This window comes from Anas platyrhynchos, chromosome 1 (genome assembly GCF_047663525.1).
Source record: "Anas platyrhynchos isolate ZD024472 breed Pekin duck chromosome 1, IASCAAS_PekinDuck_T2T, whole genome shotgun sequence".
Taxonomy (NCBI): Eukaryota; Metazoa; Chordata; class Aves; order Anseriformes; family Anatidae; genus Anas; species Anas platyrhynchos.
The window spans coordinates 89476341-89497922 of NC_092587.1; the positions used below are offsets into that span (position 1 = coordinate 89476341).

General features: G+C 41.6%; 1 protein-coding gene across 1 annotated transcript in view; it reads left to right on the forward strand.

Annotated features, from left to right (window-relative positions):
* The first annotated feature begins 245 nt into the window (after positions 1–245).
* The window catches only part of ADGRG7 (adhesion G protein-coupled receptor G7), a 28783-nt gene continuing 7446 nt past the window's right edge, over positions 246–21582 (forward strand). The window contains exons 1-13 of the mRNA XM_013106097.5: positions 246–382; positions 612–779; positions 2105–2238; positions 5847–5954; positions 7529–7660; positions 8531–8640; positions 13095–13250; positions 13727–13815; positions 14564–14682; positions 14767–14880; positions 17294–17454; positions 19493–19642; positions 20961–21073. Of these exons, the coding sequence (XP_012961551.2) occupies positions 2130–2238; positions 5847–5954; positions 7529–7660; positions 8531–8640; positions 13095–13250; positions 13727–13815; positions 14564–14682; positions 14767–14880; positions 17294–17454; positions 19493–19642; positions 20961–21073 (1361 nt within the window). The 5' untranslated portion in view covers positions 246–382; positions 612–779; positions 2105–2129. The remainder of the gene's footprint in view (positions 383–611; positions 780–2104; positions 2239–5846; positions 5955–7528; positions 7661–8530; positions 8641–13094; positions 13251–13726; positions 13816–14563; positions 14683–14766; positions 14881–17293; positions 17455–19492; positions 19643–20960; positions 21074–21582) is intronic.

The window sequence follows — 21582 nt, forward strand, 5'->3', positions numbered from 1 at the left end:
CTTTAGGAGGAACAAAGTTCTCAGACACACTCTGGGGCTTTTATGGCTCCTGTGTGGCAGACCCAGAAACAACCATGCTGAGTTCCTGCTCCACAAATGAATGACAGCACAAGAGAAAGCTTGCACTGCTTTGCTGGAGTTTTACTTGTTTGTAACTGTGACTCAGCCAGATGCAGTTGACACATGAAAAAAATGTCAAAGATGGTGTTTACTGCTGGCACTGCACTTTATTTGGGCTTGAAAACAAAAAAAAAAGAAAGGAAATAAGAAACATCTGGCTCCAATTAAGGCTCACAAGAAATGGAGAAAAGCAGGAGAAGCGTATCTAGTCACTCAAGAACAGTTTTGTCTCTGTACAGCTGCAACACATACAGATTTGCAAGTAATAAGGTTTTCTTTCAATTTGATTTATCATATAAAAATTGTTTATTATTTTCATAAATAAAAATGTACTATCTTTTAGGATGTATTTATTGATTTGCTTAGGTTTTGTCATCTGTTTCCTTATGCCATTATTATTTTTTGTTAAGGTTTATGTAAATTATTCTGGTAAAGTTAGAAGTTCACAGTCTTTTTGTTCACAGTCCTATTTCCCATTTCCCATTTCCCAGCTGAGAAACCATCTTCCATGTGCAAACCTGGGACCGCAGCTGAAGATTTCAGAATCAGTGTCATATACAGAAATACAACATCCCGTCCAGAGATGTACACAGTGATGTCAGCTCTGTAAGGGAATGAAGCAGGGATGATATTTCCACAGGAAAGAAATGGCAGTGTTAGTAAGTGGGATTTAATTTTTATTTCTTTCCTACTTTGTCTTTTAAAATCTCTGCAAGCACGCAAAGCCCCTGCTATCATCCAGTAGCACTTCTATGAGCAAAGGACACCAGATTCAGGAGCTAGGCATGCTTTTAATAGTGTCATCCCTCAGACTCAGTGCTATACTTGGATATGGCTTAACTTTGCATTGCTGGACTGTTCCATGACTCAGTTTCCCCCCAGAAGATGCTGCCTGTCTGGCTGTGCTTTGCTCTGCTCTGCACAAGTCCCTTTTTGAACCCTGTTTCTAAAGTTGAGATGAAGCAGCTAAAGAAGCCTAACAAAACTCCTTTCCTCACTAAGAGTCACTGATGGAGAACACCATGTAAAAGCAGGGCTTTGTTCCTGCTCATGCACCAGAGACTCATCTGCTGATCACTGACAACACAAAAAGACAGTGTTTATTCCAATTAGGATTTTTAATAGCTCTTGTTGCCTCTTTTGACTATGATATCAATCTCTTAGTTTTTAGTTTGTCAGAAAGAGACATGCTAGCATGCAGAAGATACTGTTTTTGGTGGTTCTGGTGTTAAAATTTTTCTTTCTGCTTCATATTTTACCTCAGCCTTTTTCCCATTCTTCCCCCCCCTCTCCCCCCCCCCACTATTCTGCCCCTGTTCCTCTCTGGAGACAGATGTCTAGCAAGTTTGAAGGCAGAGATTTTATTCCCTGCTGAGTGACCACATTTCACAGTGGAGATGCACAGAGGGGATTCAGCAAGGCTGTCCCATGGGGGACACTGGGGTTTACATCCTCTGGGGTTATGTGAGGGTAGACAGCATCCCCGTGTCAGATGGGGAGGGGTTGGAGGTTACTGTCTGTATGAGTGATGACTGACGGGGCCTTGTACCCTGCAAGATGCAGACATGGGTCCTGTGTGGTGATGCAGCTCCTATGCCTGGGCCACATGCAGGTCTGGTTTGGGGATCAGAGGCCTAGGATGCCATTCTTGGAGGGAGGAATGGTCTGCTGGCATGGTCATGAGCCCTGCTGCACACACAGTGAGTGGGCTCTGGCCCATATGAGTATAAGCATAGCTGGGTGTCTGCTCTGGGATGCCCGCTTGTGACAGGCAGAAGATGTGATATCTGATGTCTTGTTAAGTGAAATGTTTTGTAGGGTAGAAAATGTTGGAAATAAATGCATGCTATTTATCTTTTTTTTTTTTTTTTTTTTTTTTTTTTTCTTTCCTAAATGGAACTGAAAAGGTTAATTTTATAGGAGTAGGCTAGTAGTTAATGGTTTATCCATTACAAGGTTATAGATGTATAATATCATTTTATAGCCAGGCAGACAGTCCACACCACAACATGCCTTCACGCCACTGGGACAAAATACTGATTGCAGTTGCCTGCTGTGTGGTGACTCTGACCCTCTGGTCCCTTTGTGCTTGGCAGCTTATCATCAAGTTTCACACAGGTAAGAAATACAATTCTGCACTATCTGAGCTCTGTCTGAGTTCTTTGTGTTCTTCTGCCTTTCCTAAAGTATTTAAACATGATTACTGATAGACTCATCTGTGTCCCAGACTTTTAGGTGGAAATGCCTTTCTTCTTACATTGATGTTTAAGCAAGTACTTACAACTTTGCCTTCTCTTGTAAAGCAGAATAGTGCGGCAAACAATCTTGAATATTTCCCTTGTAATGTACTTACACTGTGAATGAATTCGCTATCATTGTTTTGAAGAAATGTCTTGAAAGCTTCTCACTCTTTGGGTAGAAATCTCATTTACTTTTTGAAAGTCAAAAATAAAACTCTAGCTAGGCTTGTAAATAATGTTTTAAAGAGTAACTACTTAGCTGTACAGGGAAAAGAACAACATATAATCACAAAGGTGCTGTATAGCACCTGTCCATGATTTTACTGCAATTTGCATTATAGAAAGTTTTGTGGAGGGAATTTAGGAAACATTGGTTTGCATATTCTGTATCTGAAAATCAGGCCAGTGCAACCTCTTAAGACGCTTTCTTGTACAAACTTTGAGCAGAAAACTTGGTTCCTCTCAGCAGAATACTCAGTATATGGTCATGATGCAAAATCATGCATGGACCTATATGCATGTAAAGTTCATTGCAAGAATCAGACGTTCCTTGCTGCTCACCCAGCAAGACAGATGTTATTGGAGACCAGGCGGCCCAGGGAAAAGTTTACGTTAGGACACACTGGGCTATATTTGTTTCAAGAGATCTATCAGATGTTTACAGGGAAGCAACATACCTGAACACACGAAATGGCACATAAGTAAATATTAATTGCTTAACTTAAATGAGTAATTATTTACCTTTGTGAATATAAGAATATATTTAGGGCTTTGTTTGACTTGATGATCCTAAGCCCAGATGATTTGGAGTTAACTCTCGGCAGCTTGGGAATTCTTCGTGTACCTCCAATTTACACAGCTACAGGGCAACTAGCTGCTAGGAGTAGGACTGAAACTGCAGCAACTTGAAGGATGGGAAATACTTTAATGCCCATCTGATGCAGTGTTAGTTGTGCATAGCTGTAGTGTTTCTGTTTTTTCCAAACCTTAACTGCATTACCATTAGCAGTCCCCAGGATGTCTGGTTTAGAAAAAAAAAAAAGAAAATAAACAAACAAAACCCCACAATTCTTGATGACATTATATTATGCAAGAATCTCAGTCTCAATTTAAGAATATATACAAAATCAATGTGATTCTTGAAATAATTAATTTCTGCAAAACTTAAAAGACAAGGACAAATAAAAAGAAGATGTTTCCGAAACTTAAAAACAGAAGAGCCCTGTGATGTTAAGCCAATGCCACAATTATTTGAGGCTGATGAGTTTTACTGTGTGTGGGGTAGGCATGACTGCATTATTAAGTCTGGGAATTCATATTTGTGAAAGACACAGATTCCTACCCACCCCACAAAAACAAACAAACAAACAAACAAAAAATCTGCAATGAAAAAGCAGTAACGTTAGCAGATCTCAAGAGTGTCATGCTGTTGTTACAGAGGTGAGGTGGATGCTGCTTGCTGGCAACTGCTCAAGAAAGATGCGTTTGTACCTCCAGGGGCCAATGCTGGACTTTTTGCCTCATATGTTTGTGTTTTTCTGTTTTACCACTTGCAAAAGCAATGATTCAGGAGTTAGATCCCAACAGATTCAGGATTCCTGGTTGTAGAAGTGCCAGCATTGATGCTTCCAGCTCAAGGCTGCCCCGGTCACGCTCCCTCCTCTCCGTGCTCCTCTGCAGGCATCCCAGGATCATGTGCAGCATTTGCAAGGCAGCACCACTGCAACTTCTGTTTTGGGGATCCTGTGTGATATGCCTGCTTCGGCCATGGAGGCCTGGAGCTGTGCTGCAGGTCCCTGAGTATTTTGTGGGTTCCCAGGTCCAAAGGGCTCCCAAGGCAAAGCAGGAAACCAATTCCTGATGTCATTCCTCTGCCACATTGCCCCATGTGCTACATGCATGTGCCTGCCACATGAGCCAGCACTGCTGGGCAACAGGGCAGCAGTGGTTCAAGCACTCACCCAGCTTCCCCACATCAAGCCTTTGTCTGCAGCTGCTGAAGTTGTGTCCCCCACCCCACCACAACCCCCCCCCCCTCCCTGGTCCCACTCTCAGTTGCTGCATGAGTTTTCCTTTCCTCGTCGTAAGAATTCCAGCAGAGAAACAATGTGATTTGAACAGCTGATGGATAGCAAAGACATTACCTAGCTGCACATAGATGTTATTCCACTAGCATCACAGACATTTGGCTGAAACGTAGCTGAGACAGACTGCTACATAGCAGCCACATGAGCAAGAGTCAAGCAACACTTGCCAAGAACAGAATTACCCCAGCCACGTGGCGCATCCCCTATAGTCTGTAATAACCTTTCAGTTACATGAATCCCATTAAAGAGCAAGAAGTTAAGCAATCTTTTTGCTTCAATGAGAACATTAGGAATATACAATAGCACATGTGCTCCTGACAGCACTGTTTACTTTTGCATTTTCTGGCTTTACTTTATTTGCCAGCACCTCGAAACACAGACTCTAAAATGTCAGATCAAATAGCAGGCCTCAACCTCAGTTTTCTGTATAATTTCAAAGCATAAACTGCACCCAGTGCAGCGGAGTGGGAAGGGATTCCAAATTCCACCCTCCATGTTGGGTTGGATGAGATAAACTGAGAGGAAGCCTTGGCCCAGGGGGGTCCCCCAGGTCTTGGAGCCATATTCCAAAGCTTGAGGTCCACCAGCACCTTCTGTACTTCAATTTCTGCTGCAGAATACCCCTGAGCCAGCCTCTTTTTAAAGAAACCTTAAAATTTTCAGAGCTTGCCAAACACTTCCAACACCATGGTGTAGTCAGAAATTCCTAAGAAATGTAATTTCTCTGCTCTTGCTTATATTGTGCTTTTTTGTTTCCTGAAGCTGCATCAGCCTGTGCAATGACTACTTCAGACAAAGCCTGCTATTCCTGCCAGGAGACAATAAAAATTGGCACCTGTCCTGGAATGTGAATAGAGGCTATGGCTGAGACCAGGACATGGATTTTTATCTGTATTACCCCATAAATTCTGGCTTAAATCAGAATATTTCTGTGTGATTTTTGGAGGTCTGATTATCCACCTGCTCACTGCCAGTTTGGGTCTTGGAAATCTGTGGCCCTGTTTTGCCCTCTTGTTCCCTGTGAAACCCTGCACGAGCCATTTGGGCTTTTCACAGGTTCAACAGCTTGAGTTTCTTGTATTCTGGAGGCCCATACCATCATTGCTCCTGACTTTCTGGCAGCTACACAGAGCAGTTTCTGTCTACTTTTCTGTGTGGATGCAGATTAATTTTTGAAAGCTTTGACCCTGCATTAACAGCATTGTTTTGGGGGGTTAGGAGGAACCAGTGATTGAGTCCATGGGCAAGACTGTGGGGCACAGAATAACATATTTTTTAGTTGAAGCTTCAAATAAATCAGCATCATATTTGTATATTTCCTTCATCAAATTATTTATAAGCATATATATTTTGCATACATATTTATGGATACGTACATCTTGATTATTTATTTACACAGAAATTACAGAAACCGTGGTACCTCCTTGCTTCTGCCACAATGGGGGAATCTGCCAGGATGGAGCCTGTGTGTGCCCTGACGAGTGGATAGGACTCCTTTGTGATATAGGTTAGTACGAGCAAGGCAGCACAAGCCGTTGGTGTTATTTCTGTGAACCCCTCTGTTCTGGGAGGCTCGCGACCCACCTGCTCAGCAGGGTCGGGTGTGCAAGAAGTGACGTGGCTCTTCTTCCTAGAAGAGGCCATAACTTTCACCCACTTCTGTCATTCTTTTGAATGAGTAACATATCTGGGGAAGACATTATGGTTTTCAACAGCCTGTGGCCTGTTTCTAGCCAATTTGGCCTTTGTTTGAATTCCTCTGTTTGAACATCACAATGACTCCAAAATCGGATTCAGACCTCAGTGGCCAGCATTGCTCTCTCTGGATTTTCCAGTGCCAAGGGGACTCAGTACCCAGCAGGATAATGCCTATCCTCATTTCCTGCTGCCAGTTGCAACATCACCACAAAAGTATTCACATGCATGGATCTAGACAGGATTCATATAGGAGCAGTGAAAGAGCTGACTGATGTAAATGTGGGACTGCTCTCTGTCACCTATGTAAAAACATCATGATCAGGGGAGGCCACAGAAAACTAAAACACCAACATCATGCCCACCATTAAGAAAGGCAAGAAGGAGGAGTGGGGAAACCACAAGCCTGTCAGGTTTTCCTCAGATCCTAGAAGTACGGTGGACCACATTCTCTTGGAGCCTATTTCCATGCATGTGAAATACAAGAAAATAATCAGGAGCAGTCTGGATTTACAAATGGCAAATCAAGGTTGAGCAACCTGACTGCCTTCTGTATGAAGTAACTGGCCAATAAAGTCAACAGGAGTGAAAGTTGTAGTACACTCTGATTTTAGTCAGGCTTTTGACACTGTCTCCCTCAGCATTCTCATTTGATAGGTAAAGATGTACAGGAAGGGTGTACAGCCATTACCTGGGCTGAAAATTAACTCAACTGCCAAACTCAAAGTGTGGTATCAATGGCTTGATTAGAGTACCGTAAAAGTAGGGCAACCCACTGGTTGATACTAGGGCCAGTATCGTTTAATGTCTTTGTTGGCAATCTGAATGATAACAGAATGCACTCTCAGCAAATCTGAGGACAACACTAAACTTGTGGTGGAGTGGAGGTATTGTTGACACTTTAACAGTAGAGTGTCAATGCAGAAGAGCCTTGGAAACCTGAGAATCAGACCAGTGGAAACGCCACAGCGGCCTGCAAGGACAAATGTGAATCTCTGCACTGGGGACACTGGAACAGACTAGCAACTTGCTGTTTGAGAAGCAGCCCTGCTGAAAAGGAACTGTGAGTGACAGTGGCTGCCAAGTTCAATATGAGCCAACAGTCTGCCTTCATTGTAAGCAAAGCAGAGCAGCTGTGCTAGGCAGAGAGAAACAGATTGATACAGATTGATGGACAGCATTACCCTCCCCATCTTGGGCACTGGTGAGGCTCCACTGGGAACTCCATGCTCAGTTTTGCCCCCTGCTTTAACAGATATTTATTTCCTTTACGACAAAAGAGTCAATGAGTTTATATTTTCTTAATACTATTTTATTTTCGAAAATTTCTCCATGTATTAAAAATTTTTGATCCTAATGTATTTTATTTTTTTTCCTTCTGTACAGTTAATTTCTGTGAGGCCAGTACTTACACATACAACAATTCTGAAGGTGATATAAAAAATCTTACTTTTGAAAGGATTATAGTGGGTAAATATGGCAGCTCCAACGAAAAATGTGAACCTCACACTGCGAATGGTATGTTTCTTTCCTTTTACTTCCGCTTCACAAAGGCAAATATAAGGTTTGTGAAAGATGTTAGATCATTAGAGCAGAAGATGAGAGCTCTCTGTTTAAAGCCAGAACAGCAGAGTTCAAGCAGCAGGAGCACTAATCTGTCCACACAGCTTCCTACCTCGAGTGCATACGATTTAATGTACACATCCCAGATACGTGTCTGTCTGGAACTCAACTAAGAGTTGGTTAAGGTCGCTAATGAACTGGTGTTTGACAGAAAAAATATCACTTTTTATCATGGACAATTATCATTGACACTTTCCATGAACTGTGGCTGACTGTTGACATCACTGAAATTAGAAAAACAAAATACAGCATTTGGGTTTCTCACAGAAGAGACATGAAAAGCAAGGAGTACTCCAGCAGCATATACCAGCTCTCAGTGACCTTTCAGAGTAACTGTTGCAAGGCAGTTCCACCTGCCCTTCTTAGTTCTTTCATGATGAATTAAGTACTTTTTACAAGACATGGTAAAAAGTCTTTCTGATGGTTTAGTGCTGATGTCTGCACCTCCAATTTGAGAGCCATTTCTGCAGTTCTAGCATGTTTAAACCTATCTAAATTTGGTATGCATAATCTCAGCCACTGAGACAAAATTGTGTCTGTAAGTATAAAACACATGTTCAAAAATGACCAGTAATAAACCAGTTAAATAATTGATGGTCACTTCTAATCTTGAGAGACATTTTTTTTTTTTGTATGCAAACAGAAAATAACACTGGCTAGGGTGTCACACCCACTGAGCTGTTTTACTTCCTAATGAGGTCATGTGCATATGACTGAGGGCTTGTGTACTAAATGCATATCTTTCTGCTTTTACAATATTACCAGGTAACTCTTCAATTGCGATTCGGTTGTGCTCCAGAAACGGAATAATTCCTACTTTAGAGGAACCCAGTGTGCAGAATTGTAATGAAAATCTGGACTCCCTAGCATCACAGGTAATCTTGACATGCTGTTTACAGAATGGCTGGGATTCTGCAGCATCACAATAAAAAAAAAAAAAAAAGCAATAGGTATTGGAGGCAGGAAATATGTATTTGTGTTTCCTTTCTTAAAATTTTGCAAAATGATAAATGAACCACCAAAGCCTTTTTTTCAGGGGAATTCTTGGCATGTGCCTGCTTTGCAAATGGATTTTTTATAATGCTGATTATTTTATTTTGCTTGATTTTGCCTGAACACCATATCCCACCTAATATTACCTGGCTGGCCTGGAAGTTCCTCACTCAGGTTCCCACTTCTCAGCAAACACCTGAGAGTGGAGGCAATGCTGACCCAGGATACTGAACTGCTGAGAAAATTGATGAGATTTCAAAAAGAGTGGCAAGAGTGGCACTCTTTTTGAGAGTAGCCACTTGTGGGTTAGCAAACACACAGTTAGCACAGTGGTGATGACACTGAGATGTTAGAAAGGATTAAGAGCAAAGCCTAAACATTTTTGTCTCTCAATAATTCAAAGACAAAATTTCTTGTATGGATGACAAACTCTTCCTGATTTAAAACAAAACCAAAAACAAACAAACAAAAACCATATACCCTAGCCTTGCCTTAAGGCTTAGGTCTGTCATACTCAACAACATGGAGCACTGAACATGATTACATACATTAAAGACAGCCACAACTGTTTTCTGCTTCTGATCTTCGATTCTTTATCACTAGTCTCGAAAAAAAAAAAAAAAAAAAAAAAAAAAGGAAAAAAACAGATACATATCCTCATATCCTGGAAGCACAACACAGCCCAGAGAAAACAGTCTAGGAGGTTTCTGGAGAGCGTGGAAGATAGCTTCCTGACACAGCTGGTTAGTGAGCCTACCAGGGGTGGTGCCCTGCTAGACCTTCTCTTCACAAACAGAGAAGGACTGGTGGAGGATGTGATTGTCGGGAGCTGTCTTGGGCAGAGTGACCACGAAATTGTGGAGTTCTCTATTCTTGGCGAGGCCAGGAAGGGGACCAGTAAAACCGCTGTATTGGACTTCCAGAGGGCTGACTTTGTGCTGCTGAGGACACTGGTTGGTAGAGTCCCTTGGGAGGCGGTTCTGAAGGGCAGAGGAGTCCAGGAAGGCTGGGCGCTCTTCAAGAGGGAAATCCTAATGGCGCAGGAACGGTCTGTCCCCACATGCCCAAAGGCGAGCTGGCGGGGAAGAAGACCAGCCTGGCTCAACAGAGAATTGTAGCTTGAGCTTAGGAGAAAAAAGAGGGTTTATAATCTTTGGAAAAGTGGGCAGGCCACTAGGGAGGACTATAAGGATGTTGTGAGGCTGTGCAGGGACAAAATTAGAAAGGCCAAAGCTCATCTGGAGCTCAATCTGGCTACTGCCGTTAAAGATAACAAAAAATGTTTTTATAAATACATCAACACAAAAAGGATGACTAAGGAGAATCTCCATCCTTTACTGGATGCGGGGGGAAGCTTAGTTACAAGAGATGAGGAAAAGGCGAAGGTGCTCAATGCCTTCTTCGCCTCAGTCTTTAGTGGCAATACCGGTTGTTCTCTGGATACCCAGTACCCTGAGCTGGTGGAAGGGGATGGGGAGCAGGATGTGGCCCTCACTATCCACGAAGAACTGGTTGATGACCTGGTACTGCACTTGGATGTGCACAAGTCGATGGGGCCGGATGGGATCCACCCAAGGGTACTGAGAGAACTGGCAGAGGAGCTGGCCAAGCCCCTATCCATCATTTATCAGCAGTCCTGGCTATCGGGGGAGGTCCCAGTTGACTGGCGGCTAGCAAACGTGACGCCCATCTACAAGAAGGGCCGGAGGGCAGACCCGGGAAACTACAGGCCTGTCAGTTTGACCTCAGTGCCAGGGAAGCTCATGGAGCAGATCCTCTTGAGAGTCATCATGCAGCACTTGCAGGGCAAGCAGGCAATCAGGCCCAGTCAGCATGGGTTTATGGAAGGCAGGTCCTGCTTGACGAGTCTGATCTCCTTCTATGACAACGTGACACGCTGGGTGGACGAGGGAAAGGCTGTGGATGTGGTCTACCTTGACTTCAGCAAGGCTTTTGACACCGTCTCCCACAGCATTCTCCTCAAGAAACTGGCTGCTCTTGGCTTGGACTGGCGCACGCTTTGTTGGGTTAGAAACTGGCTGGATAGCCGGGCCCAAAGAGTTGTGGTGAATGGAGTCAAGTCCAGCTGGAGGCCAGTCACTAGTGGCGTCCCCCAGGGCTCGGTGCTGGGGCTGGTCCTCTTTAACATCTTCATCAATGATCTGGATGAGGGGATTGAGTGCACCCTCAGTAAGTTTGCAGATGCACCAAGCTAGGTGCGTGTGTTGATCTGCTCGAGGGTAGGAAAGCTCTGCAGGAGGATCTGGATAGGCTGCACCGATGGGCTGAGGTCAACTGCATGAAGTTTAACAAGGCCAAGTGCCGGGTCCTGCACCTGGGGCGCAATAACCCCAAGCAGAGCTACAGGCTGGGAGATGAGTGGTTGGAGAGCTGCCAGGCAGAGAAGGACCTGGGAGTGATGGTGGACAGTCGGCTGAATATGAGCCAGCAGTGTGCTCAGGTGGCCAAGAAGGCCAACAGCATCCTGGCTTGTATCAGAAACAGTGTGACCAGCAGGGCTAGGGAGGTGCTCGTCTCCCTGTACTCGGTTCTGGTGAGGCCGCACCTTGAGTACTGTGTTCAGTTTTGGGCCCCTCACTACAAGAAGGACATCGAGGTGCTTGAGCGGGTCCAGAGAAGGGTGACAAAGCTGGTGAGGGGCCTGGAGAACAAGTCCTACAAGGAGCGGCTGAGGGAGCTGGGCTTGTTCAGCCTGGAGAAAAGGAGGCTCAGGGGTGACCTTATTGCTCTCTACAGGTACCTCAAAGGAGGCTGTAGCGAGGTGGGGGTTGGCCTGTTCTCCCACGTGCCTGGTGACAGGACGAGGGGGAATGGGCTTAAGTTGCGCCAGGGGAGTTTTAGGTTGGATCTTAGGAAGAACTTCTTTACCCAAAGGGTTGTTAGACATTGGAATAGGCTGCCTAGGGAAGTGGTGGAGTCACCATCCCTGGAAGTCTTCAAAAGATGTTTAAATGTAGAGCTTAGGGATATGGTTTAGTGGGGACTGTTAGTGTTCAGTCAGAGGTTGGACTCGATGATCTTGAGGTCTCTTCCAACCTAGAAATTCTTTGATTCTGTAAGTGAGTCAATCAATTGTTGCTTGAGCAAATATTGTCGCTTGAATCCTTAATTCTTGAGATCAAGATTATATTTTCCCAGTATATAAATTTTATCAAATGGTTCAAATGTCAATTGTTCTCTGTAATAATATATAATACTACTAGCAGTTATTTATAATGCTAATAAGAGGCAGGTCTGCATTTGGTTGCAACATAAGGTTAGCCTGCTGCTAATAGTAATTTGGGGTTTTCTTACAATTTTTGGTATTGTACTGCCACCTAGTGAACGTCAGGCAGCTCGGGGTCTGAAGGTGCATTCTAGGAGTCCAAAGACATGCTTAGTGATCTATAGACCAGGTTTAAAAGGATTTTCATTCCTATAAACACAAATATTTACTTTGAACACAATATGATGCTACAAGTCAGAAGTAAGAATAGTGAAAATAGGCCTTCACCATGTGCATGATGCAGATACTTTCAAATCAAATAATAAATCTCCAGTAATTAATTATAAATGCAAAATTCCTTCCTTCCTCCCTATGCAACACATTCCCTCTATTTCCTACCACTCTGAGCTTTAAAAACACTTGAAAGATTCATGATTTAATTAAATTTGATTTGGATGCCTTAATGGATTAGAAGAAGGATGACTCAATACACTGTTTAGACAGTGTCCATAACATATGAAGGAAGTTCTTCTGATGATAAACAGGCTTTCCATGCCTCTTAGGCATATTTTCAGCTAGCTATACCTTCATATAACATACAGATAACATTTGTGTGTGTGTGTGGTTTTATACCTAAGATATTATAGACATTTATGCCCTACACATTAAGTGCTAACTGATTCAAACTGGGCCCATCCAGAGCTTGTAACAATTCTTGGTGCTTCCAGCACTGATTCTTTTATTTTTTTGTTTATTCTGATTTGACACTACAATGTACTCAAGTGAGGATAACATTTTCAGTGCGGTTTTTGAATACTGTTCTGAGAAGCACTATTATTCTAGATGACATTTCTAAAGTTCCAGTGATGGTTTTCCAAAAAAATCAGTTTCTGGTTATTTGAGGAATATTTAGAGGTTTACAGAATTTTGTAACATTGGAAGCTCCAGGAGGTCTTACTGCTGGTGTCGACACCCACCTGCCATGAAGGAGTGGCGAAAGATGCATTCAGGTTCTTCTTCGACTATCTGTATGATTTTATGTAAGAATGTTATAAAAGTGGTGTCTTTTTTTCCTTTTCTTATTTCTGTTGAATGGCATTTTCCTACTAGGTGGAAACTGCAGAGTCCAGCGTTGTTTTAGAAATTGCAAAGACCACTCAAATCCTTACTGCCGTGCCTGACCAACTGACCACACAGAACATCTCAGCTGCCATGAATATCTCAGTGCAGATTCTGAAAAAGCCAAACATTTCAGATGACGCTCAAGTGAGTTTTAAGACTGTAATAAGATGCTTATGGCTTAATATTTGGGATATGGATTCTGTCCCTTCTCCACCAGCAGATTTAGCAGTATGCTGAGTTATTTAAGTGGCCCTGAGTGAATACTTGCGGAATCACTGCTGAGTGAGAGTAAATTCCCAGAGTGTAAATTTGTTTCTTATCAGATCTTTAAACTTGGCCTGATTTGGAATTCTAATAGCATCTAGTAGCATCATTTGACATTTAAGTTTGTCACTTATTCTTTACTGTCTAAATTAATAGAAATGTAGTGTTTATAAACCCTTGGCTCAAGCTTATATTCTCTCAAATGACATCCTGTATTTTGTTTACTCCATTGTATGCACTTTCAAGTAATGCCTATTGTATTCCTACTTTGTCAATGGACTATGTAGAACAAAGGATGATTTATTTCATTTATCTTTGAACATTGCCTTTTTTTTTTTTTTTTCTGATTGTCTCAGGCATCTAATACAGTAGTGGCTACAGTGAGTCAGCTCTTGGATGCCAAGGAAATGGAATTCAGCAGTGATCTTGTCAATGTTACATCAAGGTAACCTCAACTTTTGCCCTTCTTATTAAATCTAATCAACAGCATTTTCCTTTGTGTTTCAGAATGAAAGTTGTTTATGAACACATCAAAACTTTAGTGTTCAACTCTAAAGTGCAATTTTATTCAGTAAATTTATACCTACATAAATAATTTTGGCTGACTCTTTATGCTTTGTATAAAGGATGAGGGCAGGGAATTATGCTTCTGGAGTTAAATTCTGATTTGATCAATTGGCTTAAACAGTATGGGTAAATTGTTTAAGTAGCATAGTACTGTTTGTAAACAGGGAGGGGTTTACAGGAGGAGGGACTTACCTGCAAGTTGGGATGCTGGCACTTTAAAAACACTTCCAGGTTTTTTATTGCATTTCACAGAAGTCTGAATTATTATTACAATTCCCAGCATGTAGAAAGGGGAAGCTATCAGCATGAGGGAGCTGCACCCTGCATTTGTTAGAAGAAATTTCTGACTTACCTAAAAAGCTGTTGCAACTTGACAGCATGCTAGATTTCACATTGCTCCACTCCCATCTGCATGTATGGCTAAATCCTGCTTCTCTTGATGTTAGAAAGTAAAATTTCTGTTGACTTCATAAGTAGTAGAATTTCCCCTGCTGCTAGAGATAACATGTAGCTTCTTCACTTATGTGCCAGAGAATCAAATCAGAGGGGAAGCTCAGAAACTGTACCTATAGCTGTGTGTAACAGCTAGTAGTAAGTTTTTTTCCCCACTCATTATTTCAATGCAGCCTCACAAAAACGATTGAAGAATTTTCTTTGATGAGCAACATCACTCAGACCAACATTGCAGTCCAGTCTGTCCCACTGATGTTGAACTCCTCTGCAATTCTGTTTTTGGCACAGAGAGGTAAGCCTGGATGTGTTGTTGGATTTACCAGCAAAAGCAGGTGTGTGCCATAAATTCTAATGCACCCACTGTTAATTTTTGCAGATGAAACAGCGGGAAATTATCAGACAACAAAACTAGAAATACAGAAAAATGCCACTGGGCTTAATGATGAACTCAGTACTGAAGTTCAGATACTGCTCAATATTACAAGGAACAGTAAGTTCTTTTCTCTTACTGAAAACTGTGCCAGGATAAATTCTGAATGAATATTCCCTAAAAATCTGTTTTGGGAAAACAAACAAACAAAAGCTGAACCAATATAAAAAAAAAATATGATTTTATAACTACTATAGCAACAAATTTTTTGATATGCATGTTGGTACCATATTGTGGCACAAAAATGCACATGTCAAATGAGCTGGATGATCTTATTTATAGATTAATACATGTGTACGTGTGATGGTCAGAAAGCTTTACATGTTTTGGTACTTTCCAATTTTTTTTGCTTTTTAAAAATTCAGAATGTAATGAATCTTTGACCATACCTCTCTATATATCAAGATCAAAGGCTAGTACTTATGTATCCTATCCCAAATCCAAAGACATCTGCCATTTCAACTAACATTACTACTACTGTCAAGTGTCAGCCAGGACAGATGTTTTCTTACATCTATGTGTTGCAATCATTTTTAATGGCACACGGGATTTTTCTAGCTGTCCCTTATGTACACTTCAAAAGCATATAGTTCCTTTGCTTCTTTTGCTGCAGAAGCTGATGGCTGTGTAGTTTACCCTGAGTGGTGGTGAGGGTTAATGCCAATTTAGCAGCTGGAGTCCCAAGCAGGATATAATCCTGGCCTTCTTACCAGGCACACGATACCTGGCTGCTGATTATATGTCATTTGTCTTCTTGTCGTGGTTTAACCCGGCCGGCAGCTAAACACCACGCAGCCGTTCGCTCACCCTCCCCCCTCCCTCGCTGGGACGGGGGAGAGAAATGGAGAGTGAAGCCCGTGAGTTGAGATAAAGACAGTTTAATAAGACAGGAAAATAATAATAACAAAAATAATAATAACAATAATAATAATAATGATACAATGGTGATAATACGAAAGTAATAGTATGTACAAACAAGTGATGCACAATGCAATTGCTCACCACCCGCTGACCGATGCCCAGCCTAACCCCGAGCAGTCCGGCCCCCTCCCCCCAGCTAGCCACCCCTATATATTGTTTAGCATGACGTCAGATGGTATGGAATACCCCTTTGGCTAGTTTGGGTCACCTGTCCTGGGTCTGTCCCCTCCCAGCTCTTACTGCACCCCCAGCCTGCCCGTTGGCAGGACAGAGCAAAAGGCTGAGATGTCCTTGGCTTAGTATAAGCACTGCTCTGCAACAATTAAAGCATCGGGGTGTTATCAGCACTCTTCTCATCCTAAGCCAAAACACAGCATTCCACCAGCTACTAGGAAGAAAATTAATTCTGTGCTAACTGAAACCAGGACACTTCTGTATGTCCAATTTTGTCCCTTGTGCGTGATTTGCAGGAAGTTTGATTATTCACAGCTGCAAATACAGCCCCAGGGAGCTGAACTTTTCATCATGTGCTTTTCTATGACATGCTAAAACTGCAGAAGTTTCAGTCTTGGTACCTGAAACCAGCAGACTCATCCTAAGTCTCTCTGTACAGTAACAGTAACGTTAGACATCACAGCACAAGAGTATAATGAAGATTAAGTTTGCAAAGCATTTAAATATCATATTGCTGAACATTGTTCTTATACCAGTCCACAGGGAAATGAACAATCCTGTCCTCTCATAAGGGTTAGAAAAGCACTAAAACTGTTGCAGGCAACAGGCCTGTGGAAAACCAGTGTGATCGTGTAATGTCTTTATCATAATGCCTGTGTATCGTAACACTTCCTTCAAGTGGGCTGGATTGAATGCACAGTTTATTTAAAAAAAAAAAAAAAAGATTTATTCAGTATTAAATACACACATGACATTTTGTAGGTTTAAAATTACATTACTCTCATGAAGAAAACAAAATTATAAAATCAAAAATAAAATCAATTGCATAAACTAGGATTTTTTTTCCCCTCACTTTAGCAACAATTAAGACTAGTGATTTAAATCACTTAGAAATCTCTCTAATTTGGTGTAAGAGTGTAACCAAAGAAATAGAGTCCAAAAGTTGGGTCTGAAGGGAGAAGTCCAGCCAATCTCTTTTGATCCCCCAATTTCCTATTAACTGTAAATGTCTCTGTTGTTACTATTTCTTCTTTGGTGTTATTAAAAGCCTGGCCATTTGGCATATGTGTGTGTATCTGGATTTAGAATATTATTTCCCTCATTGCTAACATTTTTCTTCAGAAAAGGCATTAGGAGAAGGGAAATAATTATTTTATTATTAAAATTTCACACTCCACCCCAGCAAAAATTGAAGATGAATCTTTTGAAATTCATGGGGAAAAAGAAATTCTTCTCTACATTTTAAAGGGATTCTAAATAACTATCTAAATAAAAATATGCTGTAAATACTGGATGTGTAAAGCAGCATAGGACAGGCTTCTTCTAAGGCACCAGTTTCTCTGATATCTGTACCTACTTTTCTGTTTGCCTAGCGAAGGTTCATCAATAAACAGAAGAGCTGGCTTTGTCCTTTATCAAAACGACAAACTCTTCCAGTCAAAGACTTATTCAAGTCACAGTAATTTTTCTAAACAAATTGTCTCTGGCAACATTGATGGTGGAACAGCCAGTGGTGTTGAAATAGCCTTCAATCCCAAGGTAAGTTTCTGTAAGAAATCATAGAATTATAGAATCATAGAAACACAAGTTTGGAAAGGACCTACAAGATCATCTAGTCCAACTGTCCTCCTATCGCCAATACTACCCACTAAGCTACTAAATCTTATCTTGTAGCACATTGTCCAGGCACTTCTTGAACAGGGGTGGTGACTCCCCCACCTCCCTGGGCAGGCTGTTCCAGCTCCTGACCACTCTTTGAGAGAAATAGTTTTTCCTGAAATCTAATCTAAATTTCCCCAGGCACAACTTGTGGCCATTTTCTCGAGTCCTATCATTAGTTATCTGAGAGAAGAGGCCGACCCCTTCCTCATCACAACCTCCCTTCAGGAAGTTGCAGAGAGCAATGAGGTCTCCCTTGAGCCTCCTCTTCTCCAGACTAAACAACCCCAGTTCCCTCACCAGAGCAGAGTACAGGGGGACGATCACCACCCTGCTCCTGCTGGTTGCACTGTTTCTAACACAGGCCAGGATGCCATTGGCCTGTTGGCCACCAGGGCACACTGCCACCTCTTGTTCAGCTGAGCATCCATCAACACTCCCAGGTCCCTTTCCTATTCAGTCTTCTAGTCACTTGACCCCAAGCCTATAGTGCAACATTAGGTTATTGTGGCCAAAGCGCAGGACCCAGCACTTGGCCTTATTAAACCTCATCCCTTAGCCTCAGACCAGCAGCCAAGCCTATCCAGATCCCTCTGAAGGGCCACCCTACCCTCAGGCAGATCGACACTATCTCCCAGCTTGGTGTCATCTGCAAATTTACTGAAGGTACACTCAATCTCCTCATCCAGGTCATCAGTAAAGATATTAAACAAGATAGGCCCCAGTACTGACCCCTGGAGGCCACCACTTGTAAAGGGACACCAGCTAGACTTAACTCCATTAACGACTACCCACTGAGTGCAGCCCTCCAGCCAGTTCTTTACCCAGAGAAGAAATGCCACATTCAGTTTGACCAGAGGCTGTCCTTGTCCTAGTACCTCTTAAATACTCAGGGAAAGAGATATAAGTTGAAAGTGGTGTTCTTATTTTGTTTTGTTTTGTTGTTTGTTTATTTTTAGCACACCACTTTCATTTCTGGCAATAAACAGTTGAGAGTGTTTGTGGGTTTTTGATTCCCCCCCCCCCCCCCCCCCCCCGAAACAATTCCAGATATTACTGCATTTTTGCAGGAAATGCCTTTTGTGAGAGCCAATTTGCTTAATTAGCAATGTTTACATAATATTTATTCATTTTTTAGCAGGCTTACTCCAAAACAAAGACAAAAATACTTCGATTCTTACAATATTTAACTCATGGCAAAGATTTTTAGGCTTGAGCACATGAGTACTTGAGTATGATAGATCAGTAATCACCACCATAGTGCTTTGGGAAACAAGCACTTAAAAATACAGTAATAATGGAAAACTATTTTTTTCTTACTCCTACCCTTATTCCTCATCTGTAATGAACTACCAAGACTGTGAACAAGATTGCTTTTAATATTTATTTGCACTTAAAGGTTCTCATTTCATATTCTAACTGCAGTAACCTGCAGAAGTATATTGTCTGAGAAATACCGCACGCAGTTTGACATATTTCTGTGTGAGCAAAGCCATAGTGCAGGAGGGTAGGGGGTGGTACACAGAATTTATCAGTGTTTGCTTCCTTTTATTGTGTGGATTCATCATTAATCAGCTGGCAGTAATTTAATGTTACTAATATCTGATATCTTTTGTTTGGCCTATGCAGAATTCCTTTGGTATTTATTATGTCTCATGGATGTGTATTTGAACTGTAATTATCTGAATAATTCATAGAAACGGGTCATTTCTTTGTCACTCTTGACTGAGAAAGAACATACAAAATAAGTTCAAAAAGCTGAATTTAGCTGCTACTGATTGTCTTCATAAGTTTACTGGAAATCCCTTAGTAGCTGTCGGCTCCCCTCTCAGAGGATACTTGTCAGTATGCTTTTTGCTGGTGCATATCTCTTTGTGTTTCTTTATCCCATTTTTCTCCTTGTAATCCCTATTTGTAGTACAACACATCCAAATTTCTGCTGCATGATTATGCATGCGTCTTTTGGGACTACGCTGTGAACGACTGGAACACTGCAGGCTGTACAAAAGAAAAAGGCCAAGTCTTGAGATGCAAGTGCAACCACACTACTCATTTTGCTGTCCTCATGGTAGGTCGTTGTTCTTCCGTGAATGGGAAGAATCTGGTGTGGTGCTTTTTGTTATGGGTGGTGTTTTTTCGTTTGTTTGTTTGTTTTCTTTTGTTTTCACTTGTTCTCTGACTTACAAGACCAGAATGACAATAAAAGGGCTTGGGCACAGTGCCCTGGCTAGAAGGGTACTGAGCTAGAAGGCACAGCAGTTGAAGATGCCCCCACTTATTTGTCTCTGAACCATGGCAGAACTGGTTAACGGGGACATGTGATGCTCCCCAAAGCTGCTGGAAGGCCATAGGTATGGGCAAATCCTGGTTTCCTCTGGCACAAAGCCTGAGGGCTAAGCCCACCTGACTTTGCTCTGGCACTGGCGTTCCTCTTGCTGTGGCAGCTCTGCACCTGAATTGTTGCAGCTGTTTTAAATGAATGTATGGCTGAACCCTAAAGTGCCCTGACACAAAAAGCATCTTGGAATCTGTGTTAGCTGCAGCACTAACTTGTGTTGGGCAAGTAACTTAAAGCACTCAGCATTAGCTACTTCCTTTGCTTACATGTTTACAAAAAGCAATTTCTCTGTAAATATTAAGCCTACTGCCATTTAGTTTTATATATTGCCGTCTTATACTTACAAGACTATTTAGGAATGACTGTCTCTGCCATTCATTGTTCTGCCAGATTTTCTAAATAAAACACTCCATGGCTAACATCATGGTCATTGATTTCTGGAGTGCTAAGATTTCAGAGTTTCTTTTTACTACATTTTCACAGAATAGCATTTCTATATTTGTAGTACTTACTTGTTTCTGTATTTCCCTTTGTGTTATGCATGTCCTTATTGCATAAAATGACTGTATTCTAAGAGAAAACTCCCATCCATTTGTGCAAAGTTAATGGTATTTTCTGTTTCTCTGACTACATTTACATTTTGTGTGCTGCTTTATGGACACTGTTCAAACAAAGACTGGTTTTGATTTGGAATTCCTTACATGAAACCTTAGACTTTATCACCAGAAGTCAAAATTGAGAAATGCACATCAGTATGAAAAGTTAAAGCTACTCTTTTCAGCCTTTTCAGCCTTGTATTTCTCTAGGAATAATTTAATCTGCTACTTTGCTGAATATTTGATTGACATTGTTAAGTCTCCTTTTGCAGTTCTGCACAAGCTTCTCTTGTTTTGTTGTCTGGAAAAATTGTGTGTGATCTGAAAATTTTGTCAGTAGCTAGCAGCAGTCATAGCTTTACTAAAACATTTTCATTTCTATGTGCAAATAGAAATACAAATTTTAGGAAGGAAATCACCTCATCTTATAATTAATTTGATTTTTTTCCTAGGCCTTTCGGATCAATTATAAATATGCAAAGCCTTTGGAGTGTATCTCATATGTTGGTGTTGGATTGTCCATTGCTGGTCTGGTCATTACCATTTTATTTCAGATATTCACTAGGTAAGAGAGAAGATGTGAAACTGTGTTTTGTACTAAGTTCCAATATTTTGCTCTGTATATAGTTTGAGGGGAAACAGAGGCAGCAGCCAGTCTGGAGCATATTTCAATATAATTGATCAGCAGATACTATTAAAAACAATCTAATTGTGTGTTGTGTAGCTTGGGAAATGTGTTTTACTGATTAGTGAAGTTATGCGATGTCTATGTGTATGAAGTTATGATGTCACCTTCTGCAGGTTGAATATACCTGTGGTGAATGTTTTGTTTTCTGACTTTCCAATAAAAATGTTCAGTCTAGGTATCTACAGGTGACAATACAGGGCAGCTCACCAGCTATGATAATAAAGCAAGCACGGTGTTCTACTGAGGACCAAGTCAAGTATTGATCCTTTTACCATGGGCTCCCATGATTATGTCTAAAAATCTATCTCTGGTTTATGTCCCAGGAACACATTTGCCCAGTCTCCATGTGTTAATGGTGCTCTGCTGTTACTGTTTTGTTCTATGTC